General features: G+C 45.3%; 4 protein-coding genes across 6 annotated transcripts; 2 read left to right on the forward strand and 2 right to left on the reverse strand.

Annotated features, from left to right (window-relative positions):
* Positions 1 to 82: 82 nt before the first annotated feature.
* Positions 83 to 13,769, reverse strand: hip1r (huntingtin interacting protein 1 related). Its single transcript, XM_076029561.1, has 33 exons — positions 13,451 to 13,769; positions 12,994 to 13,057; positions 12,457 to 12,599; positions 12,303 to 12,359; positions 12,037 to 12,117; positions 11,882 to 11,958; positions 11,730 to 11,791; positions 11,229 to 11,369; positions 11,071 to 11,128; positions 10,911 to 10,986; positions 10,329 to 10,475; positions 10,109 to 10,231; positions 8,968 to 9,151; positions 8,769 to 8,857; positions 7,878 to 7,994; positions 7,692 to 7,793; positions 7,415 to 7,609; positions 6,622 to 6,732; positions 6,045 to 6,239; positions 5,757 to 5,904; positions 5,177 to 5,263; positions 4,985 to 5,092; positions 4,751 to 4,887; positions 4,329 to 4,439; positions 4,168 to 4,226; positions 3,594 to 3,624; positions 3,442 to 3,504; positions 3,022 to 3,122; positions 2,830 to 2,935; positions 2,589 to 2,712; positions 1,433 to 1,494; positions 766 to 1,314; positions 83 to 684 (listed from the first exon to the last, which is right to left on the reverse strand). The coding sequence occupies exons 1-33, from the start codon at positions 13,529 to 13,531 to the stop codon at positions 649 to 651; spliced, it is 3,825 nt and encodes a 1,274-aa protein (XP_075885676.1). The 5' UTR covers positions 13,532 to 13,769; the 3' UTR covers positions 83 to 648.
* A 316-nt stretch (positions 13,770 to 14,085) lies between these two features.
* Positions 14,086 to 18,493, reverse strand: ccdc62 (coiled-coil domain containing 62). 2 transcript variants are annotated; one of them, XM_076029568.1, is made up of 14 exons: positions 18,173 to 18,491; positions 18,049 to 18,084; positions 17,904 to 17,944; positions 17,702 to 17,812; positions 17,334 to 17,526; positions 17,045 to 17,211; positions 16,716 to 16,817; positions 16,416 to 16,587; positions 16,206 to 16,307; positions 15,864 to 15,952; positions 15,341 to 15,441; positions 15,100 to 15,238; positions 14,700 to 14,867; positions 14,086 to 14,359 (listed from the first exon to the last, which is right to left on the reverse strand). In XM_076029568.1, exons 4-14 carry the CDS (start codon positions 17,759 to 17,761, stop codon positions 14,300 to 14,302), a joined length of 1,353 nt encoding a protein of 450 aa, XP_075885683.1. In that variant the 5' UTR covers positions 17,762 to 17,812; positions 17,904 to 17,944; positions 18,049 to 18,084; positions 18,173 to 18,491; the 3' UTR covers positions 14,086 to 14,299. The 2 variants fall into 2 exon arrangements, with proteins under 2 accessions (XP_075885683.1, XP_075885682.1); XM_076029567.1 differs by having other exon boundaries at positions 18,049 to 18,493.
* Positions 18,494 to 18,861: 368 nt separating this feature from the next.
* denr (density-regulated protein) lies at positions 18,862 to 21,953 on the forward strand. Of its 2 annotated transcripts, none has more exons than XM_076029571.1 (8): positions 18,862 to 19,020; positions 19,700 to 19,802; positions 19,890 to 19,909; positions 20,016 to 20,100; positions 20,580 to 20,645; positions 21,090 to 21,206; positions 21,306 to 21,445; positions 21,644 to 21,953. In XM_076029571.1, exons 2-8 carry the CDS (start codon positions 19,709 to 19,711, stop codon positions 21,686 to 21,688), a joined length of 567 nt encoding a protein of 188 aa, XP_075885686.1. In that variant the 5' UTR covers positions 18,862 to 19,020; positions 19,700 to 19,708; the 3' UTR covers positions 21,689 to 21,953. The 2 variants fall into 2 exon arrangements, with proteins under 2 accessions (XP_075885686.1, XP_075885685.1); XM_076029570.1 differs by having other exon boundaries at positions 20,016 to 20,099; positions 20,570 to 20,645.
* A 401-nt stretch (positions 21,954 to 22,354) lies between these two features.
* Positions 22,355 to 23,769, forward strand: hcar1-2 (hydroxycarboxylic acid receptor 1-2). Its single transcript, XM_076029569.1, has one exon. It carries the CDS (start codon positions 22,401 to 22,403, stop codon positions 23,385 to 23,387), a length of 987 nt encoding a protein of 328 aa, XP_075885684.1. The 5' UTR covers positions 22,355 to 22,400; the 3' UTR covers positions 23,388 to 23,769.
* The last annotated feature ends 61 nt before the right edge of the window (positions 23,770 to 23,830 follow it).

Genomic DNA, 23,830 nt, shown 5'->3' on the forward strand with positions numbered 1-23,830 from the left:
GTGCTTTGTATTTTAATCTGATGCGGCAAAGATGAAAAATACGGATGATTAAATACTCGGCAGAGAGTGAGCGGAGTCAGACTGCGAGGGCAAGTCACTTTATTATTGTTTCTACACTTGAGGGGTTCGGATCTGTACCAAAGCGTGATTCATTTGAGTGTTTTAAAGTGACTCAACACGGTGGATTCAATCTTTGACCACAAAACACCTAAAACAATATAAAAACCATTGACAAAAATAGCTGAGGAGAAGGGAATGATTAAGAAGGTGTGTTGCTCCACTGGTCTCTGATATCTGATCAAAATAGCCCAGGACAGATGTTTCTATACTTTTAATAAGAGTCCCAGTCCCAGAAAGAAAGGCAGGAGTAGAAATTAATCTTATCAAATCTAGAAAGTGTCAGATTGGGACCTTTAATCAGCGTGCAGCAGCAAGTAGCATCGACAGTAAAGAACTAGGATGATTACAAAATATGCCAGAAGCTACTCCAGTGCCGTTTCATTTTGTAAATTTCGCGGAAGGACTTTATATTTTTACATCACTTTATTATAAACCATAGTTTTAAGCTCCCAGAGCTGCAGATTAAAATCAAAAAAATGATGAATAGCTCTTTAGTCGTCCTTCTTTCCCCCCTCTTTCAGCTGGACTTCAAGATTCTCCCGGTCCAGCGTCGCTCCGCTTGAACTGGAAATGAAGAGGCAGATATTCAGACGCTGGTTGGCACCAGGAATGCAAATGCAGTCGCAGTGGGTTTTCGGCTCTTACCGCGTTCTTCAGCAAGTTCCCCGACTTGGTGAAGATGTTGGACCTCCTGGAGGTCGACTTGGCCTCCGACGTGCCGCTCTGGGGGGTTTTCTGCTGGAGGGACGGCGAGTGCGGCTGGGAGGCGCCGGCCGTGGACGCCGAGGGCGGGAAGGACTGAGGCTTCAGGTTGCTCTGGGTGGGGAGCGAGGTGTAGGGCTGGGATGGGATGTAGGCCTGGGGCGGAGTGTAGGCCTGGGAGCCGGGAGCGTACGGCTGCGAGTAGCTGCTGGCCGGCGCGTACGACTGCGGCGCGGCGAAGGGCTGCGGCGAGAAGGGGTTGGTCTGCGAGAAGCTCTGCGTGTTGAGGTAAGGCTGCGCGCTGGGAAAGGCCTGAGAGCCCCCGGACGAGTCCAGCAGGGTGGGCGGAGGCGGAGGTGGGAAGCTGTCGTCCGCAAAGTCCGCGCCGTCCGGCGCCCCCTCGGGGCCGCCCAGCTCGTAGTGCTGCTTCCTCAGCTCCCCCAGACGCACCCGCTCCTGCTCCAGCTGGTTCTCCAGCTGCAGCACCCTCACCTGACAGAGCCGGAGAGAAGAGGCACATGTATAAAAAAAAAAAACAGACGACGGGCAATGTGATGAAGTCAAACCTCGGGAATATTTTCCCTGACATGAAATGTCCATGAGAACGGACCTGAGCCTCCATTTCCTCTGTTTTCAGCTTAATCCGAGACATTCCAGAGAAGTCCATTGAACCTGCAAACATCCCATAGTAAGACAGATGTGTTATTATTATTATTCTTGACAACAGTAGAGTTTTTTTTTTTTTCTTGGTTCATAAAGTCACGTCACAAAAAATATTACACACAGAAAGTACAGAGGCTCAACGCAAGATAGACGCAAAAGAAAATAAATCCGGACTCAAACAAAGGCCAATTATCAATTCCAGTAGAACAGAGATGACACATTAAGAAAGAGATAGAGGCGTGAAGACTTGAAGAGGAATAGAGATAAAGTTAAGTCAATAGTTCACAATGCCGAGGAAATAACGCTTTCTCATTTCAAATCAAGTACCTAAAACACCTGCTGTTTTTTGTGTGTGCAGTTGTTTAAACCAACTTGTAACTGAAACGTGAACCGAAACTAATTTCACTACTACTTTCATTGCTTGGTAATAAGTAGAAGAACATCTATTGGTGCCAAAAACAAACAAATGTGGCAGTCCTGGCTGGAAATCGTAATAATATAAAATGATTTGACTGATTCATCCATCCATCCATTTTCAGTACCAGCTTCTTCCTGAACTCATCACACAGGCTCCGTTCAGACTGCAGGCGAATCTGATTCAAATCAGATTCCTTCTCAAATCCGATTTTCAGGGCGGACTGTCCACACTGGACACTGCGTGACTGCTCTCAATCGGACTGCTGTTTTCTACTTCTTCTGTCTGCTCCAATACGTTAGAGCTCTGCACCTGGAATGGCGCCCTCTGCTGTGGCGCATTGGGGCGCATTGGGCGCATCTGTCCAAATGCCATTTAAAACAACCTCCCGAAGGTGGTTTCAATCCGTTTAGCAAAAATCGGATTCCATGTGATTTGTGGCTGTTCAGACGACACACGAGCCATCCGGTTTCAATCTGGATGGGCTGAAAATCAGTTTTTGGCTGGTAGTCTGAACGCGGCTATGGAGACAAACAAAGACAAACAACCATTCACACTCCCATACACACCTAGGGTCAATATAGAGTTCCCAATCCACCTCACATGCATGTTTTTGGACAGTAGGAGACGGTGGGAGAACATGCAACCTCCACACAGAAAGACCCCCAGGTCCAGCTCCCCTTCTTACCCGAGTCTGAGATCTGCTTCTGCCCGTGTTTGGTGGAGGTGACGACCACGGCGGCCATGTCGTTGACGTGCCGCGAGGCCTGCTGCAGCGTGGACAGCTTCTTGTTGTTGCGGTCGGCCTTCACCTGCAATGACACGTGCGATGACCCCCTTCAGTGCAGAGACTCAAATTTGACCTACGCCGACGTGATTTCGAGCGGCTACGGCGGCCCGCACGGGGCCGCCAGGAAGCCTCTCCGCACCTTGGAGGCGGCGACCAGCTGCGCCGTGCTGCCGGCGATCTCGTGCGAGCAGGCGATGAGCTCCTCGTACCTGCCGTTCTCGCCGACCACCCGGTCGGCCGAGTCTCTGACGAGGAGGGTAAGACGTACGGACGGGTTTGTGAAAGCGGCTTTGACAAGTGGGGTTTCTGGTGAATTCGGGGTGAGACTCACAGCAGCTGCGTGGCGCCCCAGCCCACAGCTTTGGAGGCGGAGATGAGTCCCTCTGTCCAGCGAGAGTTCTTGGCGTAGAACTCGGTCACAGACGCTGCCCCCTGTGAGGAAGAGCAGCGTAAAGGTTTAGCAGGCTGCTCCTTCTGCTGCTCATCAACTGAGGAAAAATCGAATGTGAAATCTGATTATTGTGAAGGCTCTCTGCTTTGCACCAGGATTAGTCAGCTCATTAGGAAAGACCAATTCGAATTCCTTTGAGGACAAAACAGCGGCAATGTTGCACATTAGAATACAAGAATACTTGTTGGCCAGCCTCAGTCGTTAAAGCACACAGTCAAATCCGAAGAAGACTCACAAGTTTGGCATCACCATTGTCTAATCACTTAACAATATTGAGAAAGTAGATAGAATCCCCTTTACCCGGCCTCCTTCTACGATGTCTTTTTGCAGGTCAGTGGCTGCCGTCACCAACATATGAACAGCCTGCGGGGGGGAAAACGGCAGGAAAACAGATTGGCTGAAACTTGCTCAGAGTCACACAGCGACCTAAAATTTGTCCTTTGAGACTTTACCTTCATCAGGTCTGAGCAAGATCCCAGAATACTGAAATACAAAAGTAAAGCAGCAAGTCAAAATTCATCAACACCACCTGCAGGACACAAGCCCACAAACATGTGTACATATATATGTATATATTAGGGATGCAAATTATCGATGAGTTCATTAATCGTTAGTTGATTGACCTCATCAATCGATTAAACGATTAATTGATAAGCTGCAATTTTTCCTGAGAACCTAAATTTCACAATGAAAAACGTGTCAGGAAGACACTACTTAACCTTTAAATAATGTTGAGGGTCCAATGTGACCCATTTTTACTTTAGAGAACAGTAAAAACACCCTTATTTCACTACCCCTGTAAAAAATGTTCAATCAATTGCGACTAATTTAATTTAATCAATTAAATACTTCATCGACAATCAATAATCGATTAATTGTTCACATCCCTAGTAGTGTGTGTGTATATATATATATATATATATATATATATATATATATATATATATATATATATATATATATATATATATATATATATACAGTATATACACAAATATATACGTATATGTTTTTATATATGATTACCTCTGGTTGACCTCCAGCTTGATGCTGCTGGTCTCGTTCCTAGCCTGGTTCATGATCTCCTGCGGAGTGAAATTAAAAAAACAAACACGTTGAATTTTATCCAGCTGGCGGCATGCAGCTGGAGGATGGGTGGGGGTGCTGGTGCAGCTGCGCGTCCTTACGTCCATCCGCAGCACCGCCTCCTCGATGGCTGTGGACGTAGCGATCATCTCTTTGTCCACCACGTACCCCAGCTCCTCCTTCCGCACGTCCTGCCCCTTGGGCCGCAGATCCTGGACGCCAATCGCACAGTCAGGAATGGGATACGGCAGGGGGGAGCGACCTTCACAGTCTTGGGTTTGATTAACCAATTTAAGGTTGTTTTTCTCTTGTCTCAAAAAAAGTAGAAAATAACAAAAATGCTAGGAAAGTAAGTCTGGACATTGCTCGCTACTTGTTGTTCTAATTTAAAAATACCACTTGATCTGTGTTCATTATCCTCTTTGAGAGTCTGTATTTTCAAATTTTCAATAAAGTTCTGTTAAAAAAAAATAACAGTCTTGTGTTTGAGCACTCCTAGAGGACAAATGTATGTATTTCCCACCTGTCCCAAGGCGTGGAGGCGCTGGACAGTGTAGCGCACTGGAGTGGGGTCAGCCCGGGGTAGGGAGTCCTGCAGCTTCAGGTAATTCAGGAACTGCAGGAGGCTGTTTGCGCAGTCACGGCAGCAGTCGGTTAGACCTGCGTGTGGGGGGGGGCGAGGTGAGGTGTCGTCGGCTGTTTGTCTAGATTAGAATGTGAGACAAGCGCCAGGCAGGCTGCGTCGCCCGGGTCTTACGGTCGGCCTGGTCGGTGGGGGCGGAGTGAGACGTCGCCGCCCCGTTGACGATGGAGTCGGCGGCGAGGTGGGAGAACTGCGTGACCGCTCTCAACAAACCGCTGGCGTCTTTTTTTGGGGGGCAAAGCAAAGACCTATTTAATAAATACGTGAAACCTATTGAAACCAATCAAAACACACGCCGTCGCTCACCGTTCCTGTTTCCCAGGTAAAGCATGTGGCTCTGCTGCAGCTTGTCCAAAGAGCCCAGAGTGACTTCAGCACGATTCACCAAATAATCTGCAAAACAGGCAGAGCGACCAAGGTGAGCACACGCGCACATCTTCTGCAAAGCAGAAGGATCTTTACTGATCTTTCCAGGAAGTGAACTTGGGGAAAAAAAAATGGTTAGGAAAAGTAGAATAAACTGAAGTGACTGGACTTGTACAGGGTGTCACCCAGCTTTACGACCGAAGGAGATGCTTGCGAAAGTTTTCAGGTGAGAAATTGTTCACTGATTGAGGCAAAAGAAAAAATCCTTAATCTTCCTAACCAATCTAAAATAATCAAGAAACGTGTCATTTGAAATATGTTAGTTGAGTTTAGTGGCGGTGGTGTCATTGAGATTTGCATTGTATAGTCAAACATGGTGTATTATAAGCACAGCAATGGTGACATGTTAGTTTAAAAAAATGAATGATGAATTAGCTAAGATAAAGTAGTTTAGTTTTGCCCTCAACCCTGAGTGCAGGAGTAAGCAGATGTAGAAGCTGGATGGATAGTTTAGTTTTACCAGGAGAGCTGGTGCAGCTCAGGTGAATGGGATCGTCCAGCTTGGCCGCGGCGTCCAGTATGATGCCCTCGGCCTCCACCACGGCACACTGCAGCAGACAGAACTGCTCCGCCTGCAGCTTCTGGGCCAGCTCGGCCTCTCGAAGGGACTGGTGGGACACACACACACACACACACACACACACACACACACACACACACACACACACACACACAGAAGATACCCCTCAGAATCCGATGGAGAGATCGGGCGGTGCAGTGAGAGGCGCGGCAGGCCGCGTGCTGCTACCTGCTGATGCAGCTGCGCCTGCAGGCTGCCCAGCTCCATGCTGCTCCTCTGCCTCTCCTGCTCCACGGAGCTGTGGTGGAGCTGAGCCTGCTGCCTGAGCGAGGCCAGCGAGGCCTCCTGCTCCCTGGCCGAGCGCAGCAGCATCTCCTTCTCCGCCTGCAGCCCCGCTAGCGTGCTGCTCAGCTGGGTGCCGCTCTGCAGATTCAGAGACGAAAGCGCACAAGGAAAGCTCATGAATAACAATAATAATAATAATGATAATAATAATAATAATAATAATAATAATAATAATAATAATAATAATAATAATAATAATAATAATAATAATGATGGACTGGATTTATATAGCGCTTTAGAAGGCACCCAAAGCGCTTTACATTGAACCCACTATTCATTCACACCACATTCACACTGGGGATGGTAATATATAAGCTACATGTCAAGGTCAAGATCAAGATAAACTTTACTGTCGCACATGGTCAGAAATTAGAAACCCATGCTACCTCCTGAGCTACAGTCGCCCTAATGGCCGCCACAATGGTAGACGATCAGCGGCAGTCGGCAGAAATATCCCTACCATCTCTTTGCTCTGCAGGGCGCCGTTAGCGCGTGCTAACTCAGCCCGGGTGGAATCCAGCTCTCGCCTCAGCCGGTCGATCTCCAGCTTCAGCTCTGCGTTGATGGTGAGCTGCGGGAGGGCAATGGGAGGTTAGCGCCACACCGCAGCACAGGCAAGTGCTGCGTTCAAAAGCTAGCGGTGAAGCGTTATAGGCCGTAGATATCACAAGGTTGTTAAGAATTTATCTAGCTGTAGATGGACAAAAATGTGGCCTTGACAACCTTCATTCCTTTCAAAATGAACTCACGTTGGAAGCACAAATTTAAACTCAAAGTTTAAATTCAGGAGAGGAAAAAGAAAGGGGTGAGAGTTTTTCGAATTAAAGATTGACGTAACTCAGCTATCGGTTTGCACAAAGTAAAAAATTGCATGACAGAAATAAAAACTGTATTTAAATCTAAATTCGGGGGTAAAACTGAATTACGAGTTTCACAAGTTCTATTTACAAGTAAGTATAAATTGCAAGTTCTGAGGACTTTCTGAGCAGAAATGTAGCTTGGCTAAAATCTTGTCTGCCGCACTAAAAACCACAGAGGAAGCACAAATACAGGATTGGGTGACATTCATAGATTCACAGATGAGGTTCATTAAAAAAAATTTCAGGTCCAATTAGAAGAAGGTTCTTCCAATCACCTGCTGGAGGGTCACTACGGGTTCTTCGCCAACTGGATACGTGGCTTGAATCTGAACATCCGCCGCATTATTCGCGGTCATCAGTGATCTGAAGCCTGTCTGACTGCTGGCCGTGTACCTGCTGCTGCAGCTGAGCTCTCAGGGCCTCCAGCTCCCGGTTGAGTCGCTCCCTCTCCAGGTCCAGAGAGCCCTGCTGCAGGTGGGCCTGGCTCCTCAGCGCCGACAGCTCACCGTCCTTTTCCCGGACGGCGCGCTGGAGCACGTCGCGCTCGGCCTGCAGCGCCGCCAGGCTGCCGCTCACCTGGGAACCCTCCTGGAGGAAAAAAAAAAAAAATCAAAATCTGAGTAGCCATTTCAAAGCTGCAACAGCGGAGTTTGAACAGCGTCGGCTTCACCATCTCTTTGCTCTCCAGGCTACTGCGCAGCGCGGCCGTCTCCGCCCGCTGCTCCAGGAGGTCTTGGTTGAGCTGCTGAACCTCCTGCTGCTTCTGACTCATCTGCCAAAGGGGAGAGGAGACGACAATGTTTCAGGACGGTCCGACGACGGGCCGACAGCACGAGGTGACCTGCCGACGTCGCACCAAGTTCCTCTTCTCCTGCCGCAGGGCTTCCAGCTCGGCCTCCAGCTGCTGCTTGGCCCGCAGCAGGTCGTCCTGGCCCCGCTGCGTCGTCGACAGCATCTTCACCGTGTCTGCCTTCTGCACCAAGAGACCGAAACACAGCGTGTCAGAAAAGCCGGACCGTCCCCTGTTAGATGAATGAACCGCAGGTGGGAAGTAACGAAGTAGAAATACTTCATTGGATCTTTTTAGATATCTGTACTTTACTTGGTTATTTCTTTTTTCGGATGACTTTTTTACTTTTACTCCCAACATTTGTATACACAATAATCTGTACTTTCTACTCATTGTATTGTAAAAATAACCAAACAAATATGCTCATTATTTTTAGGTTATATTTTAGATATTCAGAAAACATACAGATATATATTAGATATATTTTAGAGTGAAACAATTTCAGAGTACCGCAGCTTCAGGGTCACTGTTCAGTACGTTTTCAGTACAGAGAAAAATAAAAATGTGAAAAATAATGTAATTAACAGTTTACATCCAAATAATAATAATAATAATGATAATAATAATGAAACATCCAATAATGGTTGACTGGAAAACTAAATGATAGTATTAAGAGTCGCAAAACTGTTATTATATAAATTATAAATTATCCAGATGCTCATCAAGACTGTGACAACTTTTTCACTTTAGCAAAGTATCAACAAACGTGTCGTTTAATTACTGGCATTTTTTCTTTTTACTTTTTTACTGAAGAAACTGTGAATTCTTACTTTTACTTGAGTAAAGAAGTTGAATCAATACTTTCACTTTTACCAGAGTATTTTCTTACACAAGTATCCACAGTTTTACTCAAGCACAGAATGGGAAGACTCTGGAACGGGACGGCTGCTGACCCACCTTCTTCATGAGGTCGGCGTGGCTGGTGATCAGCTCGGCGTGTCTCTCCTTGAGCTGCGAGAAGCGCAGCTCAGCCGCCTGGGCCCTCGCTGTGCGCGGGTGACAGAGCAGAAGTCAAGGGAGGGAAGAGGGGAATTTCTTTTTTTTTTTTTTCTTCTTTTTTTTTCAGACACCCTGGGACCCGAGTCTTTGCACTCACTGTCCGCCTCCTTCATTCCGATCTGAGCGCCGACGCCGACCGCCGTGGCGCCCCGCAGCGTCTCCACCTCCATCCGCAGCTGCTCGTTCTCCACCATGGCTATCTGCTTGTGAGTGCGCTGCTCGTCCACCTCCGCCTCCAGCCGGTTCACCTGGCTCTTCAGCTCGGTCACGCACCGCTGGGCCTGAGGAGCAGGGACACGGAACACTTAGCTCCTATAGCATGGAAGTTAAGTTTACCTTTTTTGGTTTCCTCTATTTTCTTATATAGACTACTGTTCAAAAGTTTGTGGTGACTGACTCATTTCTGCATTGAACTCCATTGATCTCGAATGCTCTGCAATCATTACGAGTGCACAAAAATCAGTCAACGTGTGCTTAAGAGGTAGGGGAACATTTCAGTGTTTCATGAAAACTATTTCCAATGTCTAATTAAAAGTGACTGAGAGAATTCCAAGTGGGCAGCATTCTGTGTGAGAAGTCGGCTGTTTCAAAGAGGCTAAAATATAAACCATCATGCCTTGTTGGGGTCCTGGGGTGGGAAAACTACAGCCCGGGGGGGCATATTCGGCCCATTGAGCTTTATAATTCTGTCCGCTGAACTTGAAGAAATGATATTAATAGTCAGTAAGTCAAAAAATAGCTGTATTTCATCCATTTTTTCAGCGTTTTCAGAATCATATCAATAAAGAGCTAAACACCGTGGGGCTTCAACGACACTGATTTTGTTGTAACTGCCTTAGTTCATTTTCAATAGACATTAAACCACATTTTCTACCTATCCCATGATATTTTTTGTCCTCCTAAGAGGTGGGTCACCGAAACACTCCATCCATCTGCTGCTGCCCGGCCCCCTCTGTCAAAACTTAGAACCCATTGTGGCCCCACCAGTCAAAAAGTTTGCCCACCCCTGATGTAGTCTCTTTATTTATTAATACTCAGTCAGTGCGGAACCTGGGCCTGAACTGAAGGAGGGAAATAGGCTCACATTCAGTCTCTCCATAATGGAATTTTATTTTTTATTTTTTTAAAACCAATGAAGTGAAATTGGTTAATTTGTCACGGCACACCTGACGTTATCTCTCGGTACGCCAGTGTGCCGCGGAACAGTGGTTGAAATGTATTGCGGAAGAAGGACCCACCTCGCTCTTGATGAGCTGCAGCTCCGGCTTCAGCACCTCCAGCTCCCTCTTCAGCTGGTCGTTCTCCGTTCCCCTCGGCTCGGATGGGATGTCCGGCGCCCCCATCTGGCTGAGCAGGTAATACTGGCGCGGAGAGAAGCGAAATGTTAAAGATGCGGATGGGGAGGAGGGTGGCAGAGGGGGACACGTGATCTATCTCCTGATTTGAGCGCTGACGTACTTGTGGAATTTGCAGCGACTCCCTGGGCTCTCTCTCTGGCGGCGGCTCCACTTCCTCTTCCTCGTTCACCTCCTCGCTCCCCGGCATCACCACCACAGGCTTTTTGTACTCCCCCAAGGCAGCGGCGCGCAGGAAGTTCGGAGGACCCTGCGGATTGGTCGCGCGAATTTTACAAAACGGGTTGGTCATGGGTGACGTCGCAAAAAAGGCAAATGTCTTTGTGATCTCAGTCTCGGTAATGGCAGTGGAGGACAATGAAGGAAGTTAGTTGCAGGACAAACTCTTCTGTTTTTAGAATTGCAAGATATGTATCTCAGGTTAAAGCTAATCCAAAGACTGGTGGTTTCTTATTTTACTGTTTAATTGTCGCTGCAAGTATTATCAGCTGCACTGGGTTCCATCTTAAAACTTATTTCCAAAGTTTGGATTTTCATTCCAAACTCTGGTGCAGAGCAAAAGAACTCAAGAACTTTACTCTTCTTACTTATGGCAAGTTATAAGACAAACAGTGCAATTGTTAAAAATCATCAGTGCGGCAAAACCCTCATCCAAGAATAGTTTGTGACAGAGCCGGTTACTGACATCTGGGAGCTCTGGGATCAGGATGATACTTTTGAAGAACTCCATCTCTCTGGCTCTCTCGAAGAACTGCTTGAGGCTACAGGAGAAAAAAAGCAGCTGAAAAGGGCAGAACCAATGAAATGAAGCAAAGCGTTCTGGCCGCGCGACACGGGCGACCTACCTCATGAAGAGGTCACGGAAGCGCTCCCTGTGTCCCAGAAGAACATCTGGAGCAATGCCTACGAGTCGGAGGGAGTGACGGCTTCAAGGGGACCATTCGACACGGTAACGTTTGAAGGAATTAAAAGGAAAAAAAAAAAATCGGATTTTCTCCCTCACGTGAGTGTAGCTTGAACATCAGGCGGACGGAGAAGTGGTAGAGGAAGCTGCTGTCCAGTATGAGGGGGATGAGCGGAGTCAGTCTGCACTGACCGGCTGGAGTCGTGGATTTGGCTCCGTTGGCATCCATTTGGCGCAAAGCTAACACAACATGCAGAATTCCTTATTAATGTCATGTATTCTTTGAAGTGTCCAACACTTCTAGCCGGTCATTGACCTCCCCAGAAATGAGAAAAGTCAATCCAACTTTTTTGCTGGGGGCTGTAAGCAAAGAGCTAAATGTGCTGTTCGCTGATGTGTTTCTTATGCAATAGGTGAAAAAAAGGATCGGACGTTTTTAACATCACGCTACAATTATTATTATCCCTCCTGGCATCCTGTGAAGACCACAAACTAATAATTCTAATACACAGGGAAACAGGAAATGACAATGAGACTTTGATTCTAATGAGGTATTAATCACTTCTGAGGTATATTTCTCGTGCCCTCCCATTGACTCACTGGTCTCGGCCATCTTCATCCCAGCGTCGAGGCAGTCCAACAGTTCCTGCGTCATGTCTAACCTAAAGCATCGGAAGTTCACATTGCGTGAAACGCTGCTTTCACGCACAGCTCGTCAAAGCCGCAACAGCGGGCGGGCGGGGCCAACTCACACTTTGGTCATGTCATTTCCCGCCTCCCTCTCCAGCGTCTCGTCCGTGGCCTCCAGGTTGCCTGGGATGACCTTGTGCTGGGAAGAAGAGCCAATATCTGTTTGTTTACGTTCCCTTAATCGTACGGAATGCACCGCAGAGATGTTTTGCGTTACCTTCGCGTGGAATTCTATCTTGAGGCTGATGTACTTGGCATACAAGGCAACGATGTGGCCATATCGATCATGCAGGTTCCCCTGGGAGAATTGAGAAGAGGGACAAATCATCAGCTTTCTTTCTTAGAGGTTCTATTGACCTGGAGCCCCAGAGTAGAGGCTGCATATTATGGTTGGCAAACCACTGGAACTTGGCTTCCTCAATCAACAGTAAAACTGGGTGATCCCTATCAGTAACAGAATGGTTTGAGTTGTGTCCGACTTACCCACAGGGTGCCCATATCTTTGATGCTGCGGCAGTGGCTGCTGGAATCTCGAACAGCCTGCAGGTCAGACGGACACAGGGAACGTTAGGAGTGCTGGCAGGTCAGCGGGCTAGCGAGCGGGCTGGCTGAGCTGGGTTCCCACGGGCGTCCTTACGTTTCTGTGGCCACCCCGCAGCACTTTGTGCAGCAGGTAGCAGAACTTCCAGCTGACCATGGAGTTGCTGGACAGCGGGAGGTTGACGGTGTAGGACCAGAAGGTGGTGGCTCCACCCTCTTTATACGTCCCCAGGATAACGTCTGCACAGCTGTAAAGGAAACCCTGAGAGATGTGGCTAGAGAGGACTCAATAAAAATATCTCACCATCGGAAAGACCATTGCGAAACACGTTGACAGGATGTTGACAGATCTCGCCTTGCATCTGCGGGACTTTTGCGGCTGCTCCCCCTCTATTGTGTGTTTCTTTCATTTCTGCTAGTCCCGCGAAAGGTGCGTGAAAACCTTCCAGGTTCTGTGTTCACCAGTGTGCAAAACTGCTGTTCGGGGCTGACACCCTCCCAGATCCCATAATGTCAAATCGGCATGACCCTATTTGAGTGCATGGATAGTGGAAAATGTCCAATTCAGACATGAGCACTGAATGAGCACTTTCTAGCTAGCAAAAACCTGGTTGGAAGTTCTCACAAAGGATACTGCGCACATATTTCTCTTTGGGTGGTGTTTCGCCGGGGGAGACCGTTTTGCTGATGCTTTGGAGCTGTAAGACAGAAGAAGGAAAGTTTGAGGGATGGATTACAATGACCTACAAGTTGCCATTTAGGATAAACCCAGCCAAGCCATTGGTACAGGAAAATACAAGCGTTTTGTGCCAAGTTAAAAACAACAACAACAACAACAACAACAACAACAACAACGTTTTACACATTCAATGAGTTTGTCCTATATATATATATACATATTAAGGTATATTAAGGTATATATGTATATACGTATATATACATATATATGTATATTTGTTTTTAAATGAATAAATAAAGACTATCTCAGTCACTGACAACTCTGAGCTACATATTGAAATAGATCCAATTAACTACCGCGGAAGAAGTTCGCTCAGTTCGACGTCCCCTCTCAGCAACAACTTGTGATTTACCTGCTGTTTGTTGAACTGCTCTTTCTCCGCAGCCAAGGCCTTCTCCGTCTTGTTGTCGCTCTTGCTCTTCGCCTTGCTCATCTTTGTCAGTGCGCTGCGCGAAATAAATAAAAGGACGAGTTGAGTTCCGCAGCCGTCCGGGGAAACTTCAGGGTTCCAGTGGCGCGTTCCTCATCGGGACAATTGAAGGTGAGTCACACGGGCTCGCGAGGAAGGAGCGAGCGCAGAGAGCGCAACTCTCGTGCGTAAAAAGCGGAGCGACAAAGAAATATTTAGCTAACGGAGGCCTCGCACAAATTAATAATACAATTTAGTTTAGAAAAGCAGTACAGCTAGTTAGCAGGTTTTTTTTTTTTTTTTTTTTTTTGTCAATTCTTGATATTAGCAGCTTTCTGGTCCTCTGAGTCACGGGGAAGACGTTGGTATAGTCTGTGAAACTGGAAAGACAATGCGAGGACACACCACTCAACAGCCCTGTAGGACAGGTTTCACATCTCGCCCGTTCACACAATGCAGCCACTGGAAAAATCCTTAGCAGGGACTTAGGAAATGTATGGAGTCAGTGCTAATAAGTGGTACCATTCACATGTTTTGTTTTGTTTATTTGTTTTAAAAAAAAAAAAAACACACACATAGAGTATTTATTTCTTTTTTTTTTATTAGCAAAGCATCATATCAAGAGTACAACAAACGTTTCACATAATCTTAAAAAAAAACTTGTATGGCTTCATTGTTATTTTAAAAGATGGCTGAGGTGCAGCTTTGAGCCTCCACATGTAAAACACATTAAGGCTGGCGAGGCTGGAGGAGTGAACTTCTGGAATAAAAGAATGTGCGCTGAGGCTGGCGTCACGCTGTCCACGAGTCTGACTGGTGTCGAGGGCAGGCTTTGGGTGGAGTCTGACTCACCTGGCAGGGGAAAAAAAAAAAAGCTATTATGTCTCAACACACCCAAAACAATGCTAGTAAGAATAAGTTTGACTTCACATTGTGATATCATTCAGTCCAAAAACTACAAACAGGGAGTAAAAATAAATAGAGGGTTAATTAAAAGTCCCGTCTTCAGATCATTAGTTTAGTTTATTCGTTTGTTAGACTCCAACACAGCAGCCTCATACAATTCTCAACTTTTTGAAATGTAATTTTAGATACATGTGTGCAAGGCAGCATGGTGGGCACCTGTTTGGGGAGGATCTGAGCCCTTTGTGACATCAAATATATATATAAATTATTTTTTTCCTTTTTTCACCTTTTGTGTTGGAGTGGCTGGGTGGATGTGAGACTGCTGGCACTTGTGAGGGAATAAGTTGTCACTGGTCACCCGTCCACAGCTGTCCTGCTCTGATCTGTCCATGATGACCTGCCTGGACTCTTCCAGTAGCCGCTGCAGGGAGCTGCTCGACAGAGGAGCATCATCCTGTCCAGGGAGAAAAACACAATGAACAGATCAGGTAAGTAGAAGTTGAACAGGTTGGGATCAGTCAGTCTTTCTGATTTCTGAAATTTAATGAGGTTTAGAAAACGTCTGTCTTGGCCTGGGTAGGTGCTCACTAAGTGAGTGATGGGTCATGATCTAAGTGGGACAATAACAATGGTTCTTTGAGAGAGTCTAACCACGTGGCAGCTTGATACCACTTTCTTTGCCTTACATGCCCAAGTTGTGCAGAGAAGAGTTCTGCGTTCGCAGCGCCGTGCATTGTTGCGTCACCATGTAAAAGTCTGGAGTTCTTCATCCTGAGCGACGAAGGCGATCGTTGGTCCGGGCAGCCGCACGTCAGTTCGTCCTGACTGAGATGCAGAGAGAAAAGCCCACGGCAGAGTCATTGCAAACGCTCTTGATTCTAAGAAATTAAATGGAACCTCAGGCACCCTGCATCAGCTGCCTTTTACCTGCTACCCGCACACTGACTGGCTCTCTCCCTCAGGGTCTCATGAGCGCTCTCTAGGTTTAGCTGTAAGAGCTGCAGATCATTCCGCTGAGTCTCACAAACCTGTAAACACACAAAGAAACATACAGGCAGCACTGATTTATTCAAATAATTGCAATCTCAGCAAGAATATTTTGCTGTCTTTTTTTTAAATCCACGAGTAACAAATTAGAAGTTGAAAAACAAACACTTTTTTTCTCTTTTTTGTTTTGTTTTTTAGGTTTCAACAGTTCATATCAATGACTTTGACCCACAGTTCAAGTCGTCGTACTCTGAGCTATGCTGCCAAACAAGAAGGACCACTCCAAGGTCAACCACAGCGTGAGGCAGAGGAATGAGGAAAGAATGTTCTCTCACTGAGGTCCACTATTTTCTTTTGCCGTACATTTAAATCATTTCCAACAATTTCTGCACGTTTGTCTCCAGCACGTTTTGTGAGTTCAGAAGGATGTTTTTGGTAACTGGCACTGAATTTATCTGTGTACCTGACGCAGGCAACGGAGCTCTGACGAGGTGCGCTCCTGTTTGGAGCGAGCCAGCTCCAGCAGCTCATCTTTCCAACTATCGCCCTCTCCTGGTAAAAGAAAAAATATGTTTATTGAGACTAACAGTACATCGCTATATCAACACTTACTTAACTGAACACTTAAAAAAATCAGGTTGAACATTCCTGCGATTAATTGATCATATGTTGTTTTTTTTTACAAAAACAAAAAATGCACTGTAAAGGCAACAAGAGATAACGAGGTGAAACTTGCATTTCCATAAACATGACTCACTAACTGGCAGTGCCAAATGTGGATTTCTGATGTCAAAGTGCACTGGACCTGACAGGAGAAGATCTCTGTGAAGCAGCTGGCGCTCCTGTTTGAGGCGGATGATCTCCTCCCTCTGCATACTGCTCTGCGTCAGCTGTTGCTTCAGCTGGTCTACAATCACAAGGACAGAAGCTTGATGAAGTGATTCATCCCAGAATACATTGCACTCTATCCCAATCTGCATGTTAAAATGAACCGATTTGCGCTCCATTATCTTACCATTAAGCTGCAAGTTCTCTCGTTTGCCCTCTCGGTATCGTTTCTTATTTTCCTCCAAGTCTTTCAGAAGCTTCTTCTCCTGTGACTGACGCTCAGATAGCGACGTCTCCAGATCTCGCAGGCGCCCTGTTAGATGGACTATATGACTGGAAGCCTCAGTTACGTCTTGCTCCTGGAGGGGAAATGAATATAAAATCAGCAGTCTGACTTGGAAAAGCATGCACACAGCACTAGCATCAATGACAATTCTCAGGTAGGGGTGAACGGAGGTTTCGACATAATAACTGTCCAGTCTCTCACCTTGAGCTTGAGCATGGAACTGAGTTCTTCCTCCCTGACCTGCAGGGAGCCAACTTGAGAGGACAGAGCCATGACTGTGGAGTTGAGGCTCTGGTTCTGATCCTAAGAGGCAACAATTCTGTCATTTCATTTTCTCCATCAGTTCTTCGGACATGCAAAAATCTTGTAAGAAAGAAGATGTGCAAATAGAAAAAACACTGTCATGATATATGCAATAAAGGCAAGTCAGATTTAACACAACTGGCATGACACGATGTTCTTATTATCTGCTTTTACTATAACAAAATGCAACACATGCATAAACATTTGCAGCACTTCCTCATGGTCACCTCAAATCCTTCACATTTTCGGCTGATGCACTGCTGCTTGTGCTCCAGCTCTGATAGCTGCCGTCGGGCTGCGCCGAGTTCCCCCTTGACCTCCTCCTCCCTGGTTTCGACCACCAGCACGCGCTGCGTTAAGACTCTGATCACCTCGTTGCGCTTCTGCTGCTCCTCTGCACAAAAACAACAGGAGATCGACTGTCTCACGCTAAAAAAAAACCCACAAATCAGCACTCCAAAACGATGTTGCACATTACAGGAATGGCGCATCCTTTGAAGTTGTCGGCGTCCTCACCATTCAAACGTGCACACCTCTGCTCCAGCGCCAGCATCCTGTGGCGGTCTTGCTCCCAGGCGAGCAGCTGCTTGTGCTGGGAGGCTGACATGGTGTTCAGCTCTTTCTCCCGGTCTTTTAGCTCAGCCATCAGCAACTGGAGCTCCCTCCTCTGCCGCTGGACTGTCGAGCCGTTCAGGTCATTCACAGGACACTTTGATGAAACACAAAGAAGTGACAACAGCCAGAAGAAAGACACAAATTCAACATGATTATTAAAGGCGTAAAAGGGAAATTACTCATCTTAATTAATTTGTTGGAAAAGTAAGACGCAATACAATACAATGACTTTTATTTTTGTTGACTGTTGATGCAAGCTGAAAACTCACCCCAGTGTCAGACATGTGGAGGGAATACTGAGGCGATGCTGAAGTGGGAGGTGAATGCATCTTAATGCTTGGGACTGACTGGATGGCGTCCCGTGAAGCAAAGCCATCGTTCTAAGACCAGTTGAACACATGCCGTTAAAGAGTTGATGCACTTTTCCTTTAGCAAGTATCACAGTTTTGGACGCAGAATTAAACTACTGACTCTTTTAAGCGGAGTACTGTGCCGCAGTTCCGGTGTGGTATCTGGAACAAAAGCAAAGCGGATGCAAGATGGTTAGAATTTGATGCAAATGTCTCAATAGCGTGTTATTAGAAGTGTGTTTTAAGTGAAAAATAATGACGTTTACCATTCGCCCAGGGAAAGTGAACTGAGGCTCTTCCATCTGATGGGGGAAGTCTATTACCATCGGCCATAGCATTGTAACAACGACTTATAACATCGTGATAACAACTTATAACTTCAAACTCAACCTTAATTCATTGTAGAAGTTGAGGGTTTCTTGTCTCCATGTCGTGCGTCACTCTGTGTCGATGCACACTGTGCAGATTCTACTTGGCTAACCCAATTTAGGAAGCTAAAACTGACAACTCCAAAAGTGACCGAAAACTGTCCAAAACGTTTAAAGACTTAATGGCTTGGGTGGAACCATAATCGCTCCCCGACGACGGACGACGGAAAAAAATAAATAAAAAGAAAAAATCGTAAATAGCACGTATCGCGAAAAGTTTAGTTTACGTTAGCCTCGACTCAAAACACGCCGCGGCTGGATGGAATTTGCCAATGACGTCACGCCGTCTGTATTTCCGCAGTTGATTCAAAAATATATATTTTAATTGAAAAGAGAATACCTGGTCTAAAACAAACACCGAACACAAAAGACTGCCCTGAATGCTCCTAAAAACATGTTTACACTCCTCTCACATATTATTGTCAATAATCGTTATTAATGTTTTTAAAGCAACCGCAACTACGTGACAGCAATTGAAACTACATTTAAATTGGCCTAACACCAAATATTAAAAAAAACAAAAACAAAAAAAACTGTTTTCATTAAAAGGCACCAAATGTATCAACAAAAGTTATTATTATTATTATGTCCGATCTTTCGGTAGTCCTCCCAGAATGATGGGGGCGCAGTTTCAGTTGGGTCGAGGTGTTGACCGCATCTACAACGAGAACAAGAAAAGATACAAGGCGTGCTCAAAGTACGCCAACTGTACCTCATTCAATAAGAATGATTTCCTTAAAGTCAAACTGACACTAGTAATGCAAGTGGCTTTACAGCAGAGGAAACAGATACAAGATTGTGTTTTTCAGGGTACGTACCACGGAGTTTGTTCTGTGTTATTTTTAGATATTTATTTGGATATTACGTTCAGTTAGCAGCGCCTCAGCTATGCTAATTAGCATAAGCTAAGGCTCACTCAACTCGCGAGGGGATGGTGAGAGCTAGGCGAGTCCAAGTTACCAGATGATTTAAGCAGCACGTTTATCATTCGCTGATATTTTTGTACGAGCTATATGTGGTGATATGTCTACGGTGACCCTGTCAAAGGCAATACAACATGCATTGACGCTAAAAGACGTTCATAGTGTTAAACATCCGCATGTGTTAAGTTAGCTTGCTAAAGCTAATTTCGTTTGCTACTGTGAAACTATTTACGACAGTTAATTTCCTGCATTTGTGCTTTGGTACAGTTTCACCGGGGTCAATTTGTGACCTTCTTTATTAACTATGATCCGTCGATGTGGTGTCACTGACTGATGCGATGTTAATGTCAGACATGCTAACATGATGTAATATTGGCAGTGCTGTTGATCAATGGCCATTTCAGATTATACATACAGATTACATAAAATGAAGACGTTCTGTCATTTCCTCTTTTGCTTTGGGAGATAAAAATAAAACAAGGAAATTGTTTTGTTTTTTGATTGTTTGAATTTGTATTTTAAGTATTTATCGGTGTTGACAATAATTCCTATGCATCTCCCTTCAGAAACGTGTGATGGCTACTACTGAGATGGATTCATCAGAGAGATCAGAGCAGGTGTCAATGGACTCAGATTCAAAATATCCACTGAAAGTTCTATACTGTGGAGGTACGGTCCAATTTCTTTGTTCCATATAGTATTGTGAGAGCTATGTTTTTGTTTGTATTCACGATGAAAATGTCCCTCTCTCCACAGTGTGCTCACTGCCTACAGAGGTAGGTACAAATCGTCAAAACAAATATCCATAATAAACATGTTATTTCAAAGGTACGAGGTCTGCTGTGGAAAGCCTCCACTCATTTTATATTGCTCTGTGCGCAGTATTGCGAGTACATGCCGGAGCCGGCCAAATGTAGGCAGTGGCTTGAGAAGAACTTCCCTGATGTTTTTGCCAGGATGACAGTTGGTGAGTCTCATATAGGATGGAAGCCATGCACAGTCCACGCACATCTTTTATTGATGCTACATATTTCAGCTAAATATAGAGCTCAGTGGTATGTTGTAATTATTTTGATTCATTTTAATCCTTGGTAATGAATATTCACCATGTCTAGTTTGTTGTGCAAAACTACGGCAAACTATAACAGAGCAATGAAATGACTTAATCCCTATAATTAATTGTTTCTCTTCAAGTTAATGGTCATTTTCTTAAAAGTGTCACTTCATATGTGCAATCATTCTTTGACATCAACATTTCAAATGGAATTAAGTAGATATGTATATGAGATAGTTTAACCAAATAGAACTGTCTTGCTGTCATCAATGGGCCTCTTTCAATAAAGATCCATGTTAGGGCTGTAACTCAAATGCAAAGATAAGCATTGCTCACTTCCACGTGGTTGTTAAAAATTCTCTTCATTTCTTTCTGCCCTATGGGCCCGAAAGCAAATGCACCCAAGCAGGAAACTGGCACTGGAGACGCTCCCCCCACTTCTGGGAAACAGAAGAGAGGTATGCTATGAATTAATAGTGATTTTATCTTGTATGTCAAGACAATTGTCTGATTTTGCTGTTTTAGTCATACATTGAAATAGTTTAGCAGGTTCTCCAGAAGTATGGGGTTGCTTTCATTGCACAGTTAGCAACTTCACATGCTGTATATCGAGAGTAAACATTCAGTGACTGGCTGCTTTGTTAAAATTCTAACATTATGAATAATATATTTATTAGATGGTGTAAACACTAAATGTTGTTATTTCAAAGCAGCAGTAGTGGCCAATGTGTTGCAGTCAAACAACCTCACAAGAAAAGCTTACCTGTGCATAATTTGAATGTTTTAGGTGAAGCAGCATTAAAACAGTTTGCTGCGTCTGTGTGAATTGTATTTTGGTAAAGAGAGGTTGTCACAAGAGGTGTTAACGATGTATTCTGTGTGTTTCTTTGTCTGTTTTCAAGGTGGAAAAGGGCAGATCAAACAGAAAAAGAAGACTGTCCCTCAGAAAATCACTATAGCAAAAATCCCACGAGCTAAGAAGAAATACGTCACTCGGGTGTGTGGCCTAGCAACGTTTGGTCAGTATTCATTTCATCCTCTCTTTTAACCACGGCCTGGTTTAAAATGTTCTTTTGATGCACTGTTCCTAACGTGACCACTGCTTTTCAATTGGGCAGACATCGAACTAAAAGAGGCTCAGCGATTCTTTGCCCAGAAATTTTCTTGCGGTGCCTCCGTCACAGCAGAGGATGAAATAATCATTCAGGGAGATTTTACAGACGACATCATTGACGTTATACAGGAGAAGTGGCCTGAGGTGAGATGTCTGAATTTCTATTGTCCTAGCACTGAACTTTGTCTTGCGACTCTTCGTCGTATCATTAGCATTGGGTCCAAATGAAAGTTTTTAACAATTATTTTACACACATTTTCAATATTGGCAAAGACTTCTTGGTTGGCATGCTTTCACCTTTACCTCATTTGTTATTAAAATTGCTTTTCATTCCTCTCGTAGGTGGATGATGACAGCATAGAAGATCTCGGTGAAGTCAAAAAGTGAATACCAAATATGCACTTTTACTGAAATGGATGCGACCTGTAACAGAGGCGACCTGGCCAAATGTACACATCAAGTCATTTTATACCTATTTTATTTACTGGTCATCAGGAGCCATGGACTTGGCCACTCACTTGGCAGTTTTTAGTTTATAGCTGCTTTCTCTTGTTTGCCAAAGGTGTGGTATGACAACGACCCCGCTCAGAATGTTCTCCACTCACGCAAACTGTAGGCTAATAAATTTCACTCTCCCCACTTCACCTGTAAACCTAATCTCTTCTTTTGTCTTACTCTTTTTTGCTTCTTTTGAATATATTAAAGTGACCTCTGCTTCAGGGTTCATTTTTTTGTTGTAATCACCTGTTTTCGCAGAGTCTCCAAACGGGCTGCGGGTTACTTGTTTTTCAGCTCCATCCCCATGAGTTCCCCCGTTCCCCACCATAATAGTTTTTTAATGAGCAAACACTCCCTCGTCGGCTAACATTTACTGTTGCTTCTAAGCCCCCTTGGGTCAACACCACTTCCCCAAAGATAACACAAAGTGCACAGTGACACTACTCTCATGGTTTCACGTGTTTGTCCGAGATACATTTGCATGAGTACATATAATTTTGCTTCAGATGAAGTCACCCGGTGTGGTGTGTATATATATCTATCTCTGTTGACATTACATCGAGCGGCACATTGAGGTCGGGCACACTCGCCTGCTCCAAGGATGAATCGCTCTCACCTCGGCGAATGCTGCGCCTTTGAGTCTCCCTTGCTGGACCGGCTCCTTCCTCCCATCCTGATCCTGGAGTTCATGTTTGGCCTGATGGGAAACGTTGTGGCTCTGTGGATGTTCATCTTTCACATGGACACATGGAAGCCCAACTCTGTGTACCTGACCCACCTGGCCGTGGCGGACTCCATCGTGCTGTTCTGCCTCCCTTTCCGGGCCGACTACTACAGACGCGGGAAGGACTGGCTCCACGGCGACGTCCTCTGCCGCGTGCTGCTCTTTCTGCTGGCGGCCAACCGCGCGGCCGGCATCTTCTTCCTCACGGCCGTGGCCGTCGACCGTTACATGAAGATCGTCTACCCGAGGAACTGCGTCAACCAGATGGGCCTGGGCTACGCTCTCTGGGTCTCCTTCGGCCTCTGGCTTCTGATTTTTCTCGCCACTGGGTATCTGTTGTTTGAAGAGCACTTTTTTGAGAACAACAACCGCACCCAGTGCGAGAGTTTCAACATCTGCATGGGCTTCAGTCCCCTCAGCACCTGGCACAACGCCTTCTACATCATCCAGTTCTTCCTCCCCTCTTCGATCGTTGCTTTCTGCACAGTCAGAATAACGTGGCAGTTGAGAAACAGGACTTTGGACAAGCAGGGCAAAATCAAACGGGCTGTTCAATTTGTGCTGGCTGTTGCTTTAATCTTTATCACCTGCTTCTTCCCGAGCACCATATCTCGCATTGCTGTCTGGATCCTGAAAATATGGTATGACGAATGCAAATACTTTGAGGAAGCCAACCTGGCGTTTTACACATCTGTGTGCTTCACCTACTTCAACAGCGTCCTCAACCCTGTTGTGTACTATTTCTCGAGCCCCGTTTTCAGCGGAGCCTTTAAGAAGCTCTGGAATAGACTGCTGCAAAGGAGTGACAGTCTGAGTGATTCTTCGGAGAATGAAATTTCCACAATTGACGGGAAAAGGTTGTGAATAGTTGCAGTATTGTGTATTAACTTTGTGAGAATAGCCCAATAGTTTTCAGCTGTAAAACACTTTAATTCCAGCTAATCGTGTCCAATGCTTGCAAAATCAACATCTGCCATATAATATATTCGCCTGTTTCTGATAAGGTTGTTTAAATAACAGTTTGAGGTGTTTGCTAAGACCACCTTAAAAAGAATAAAAACTGCAAATACAAGCATATTTACTAACTTGTACACCAAGAGGATTTTGCAGGCCATACATACAAAGAGGTAGCGTTGTATAAGATGTGTCTGTGTAGTGATTTGCACTATTTCCATTCTGTCAAGCCTTATAAGTGCACACAGTTTTCTCTGACATTTTATTTGCATTAAATATAAGCATAGCTACTGCAATTGATCAACATCCACGTCCTCGTTTTTTGTGTCCAAAGCGGCCAATCGCGTGTCAGT

This window comes from Nelusetta ayraudi, unplaced genomic scaffold (assembly GCF_046127955.1).
Source record: "Nelusetta ayraudi isolate G7.1 ecotype Tasmania unplaced genomic scaffold, CSIRO-AGI_Nayr_v1 ptg000026l, whole genome shotgun sequence".
NCBI classification, from domain to species: Eukaryota; Metazoa; Chordata; class Actinopteri; order Tetraodontiformes; family Monacanthidae; genus Nelusetta; species Nelusetta ayraudi.

Excerpts from the sequence above, each read along its gene's own strand:
- hcar1-2 (XM_076029569.1), top strand. The coding sequence starts at position 22,401 with ATGAATCGCTCTCACCTCGGCGAATGCTGCGCCTTTGAGTCTCCCTTG.
- hip1r (XM_076029561.1), bottom strand. The coding sequence starts at position 13,531 with ATGAGCAAGGCGAAGAGCAAGAGCGACAACAAGACGGAGAAGGCCTTG. Across the intron at positions 11,370-11,729 it reads GATGAAGATGGCCGAGACCA|CTTTGCGCCAAATGGATGCC; the intron begins GTGAGTCAATGG and ends ATGTTGTGTTAG. Across the intron at positions 4,227-4,328 it reads AGGCGGTGCTGCGGATGGAC|GAGATCATGAACCAGGCTAG; the intron begins GTAAGGACGCGC and ends TTCACTCCGCAG.
- ccdc62 (XM_076029567.1), bottom strand. The coding sequence starts at position 18,115 with ATGGCCGATGGTAATAGACTTCCCCCATCAGATGGAAGAGCCTCAGTT. Across the intron at positions 15,953-16,205 it reads CAGAGATCTTCTCCTGTCAG|GAGAGGGCGATAGTTGGAAA; the intron begins GTCCAGTGCACT and ends TTCTTTTACCAG. Across the intron at positions 15,442-15,863 it reads AGCTCCGTTGCCTGCGTCAG|GTTTGTGAGACTCAGCGGAA; the intron begins GTACACAGATAA and ends GTGTGTTTACAG.
- denr (XM_076029570.1), top strand. The coding sequence starts at position 19,709 with ATGGCTACTACTGAGATGGATTCATCAGAGAGATCAGAGCAGGTGTCA. Across the intron at positions 19,803-19,889 it reads GAAAGTTCTATACTGTGGAG|TGTGCTCACTGCCTACAGAG; the intron begins GTACGGTCCAAT and ends CTCTCTCCACAG. Across the intron at positions 19,910-20,015 it reads TGTGCTCACTGCCTACAGAG|TATTGCGAGTACATGCCGGA; the intron begins GTAGGTACAAAT and ends CTCTGTGCGCAG.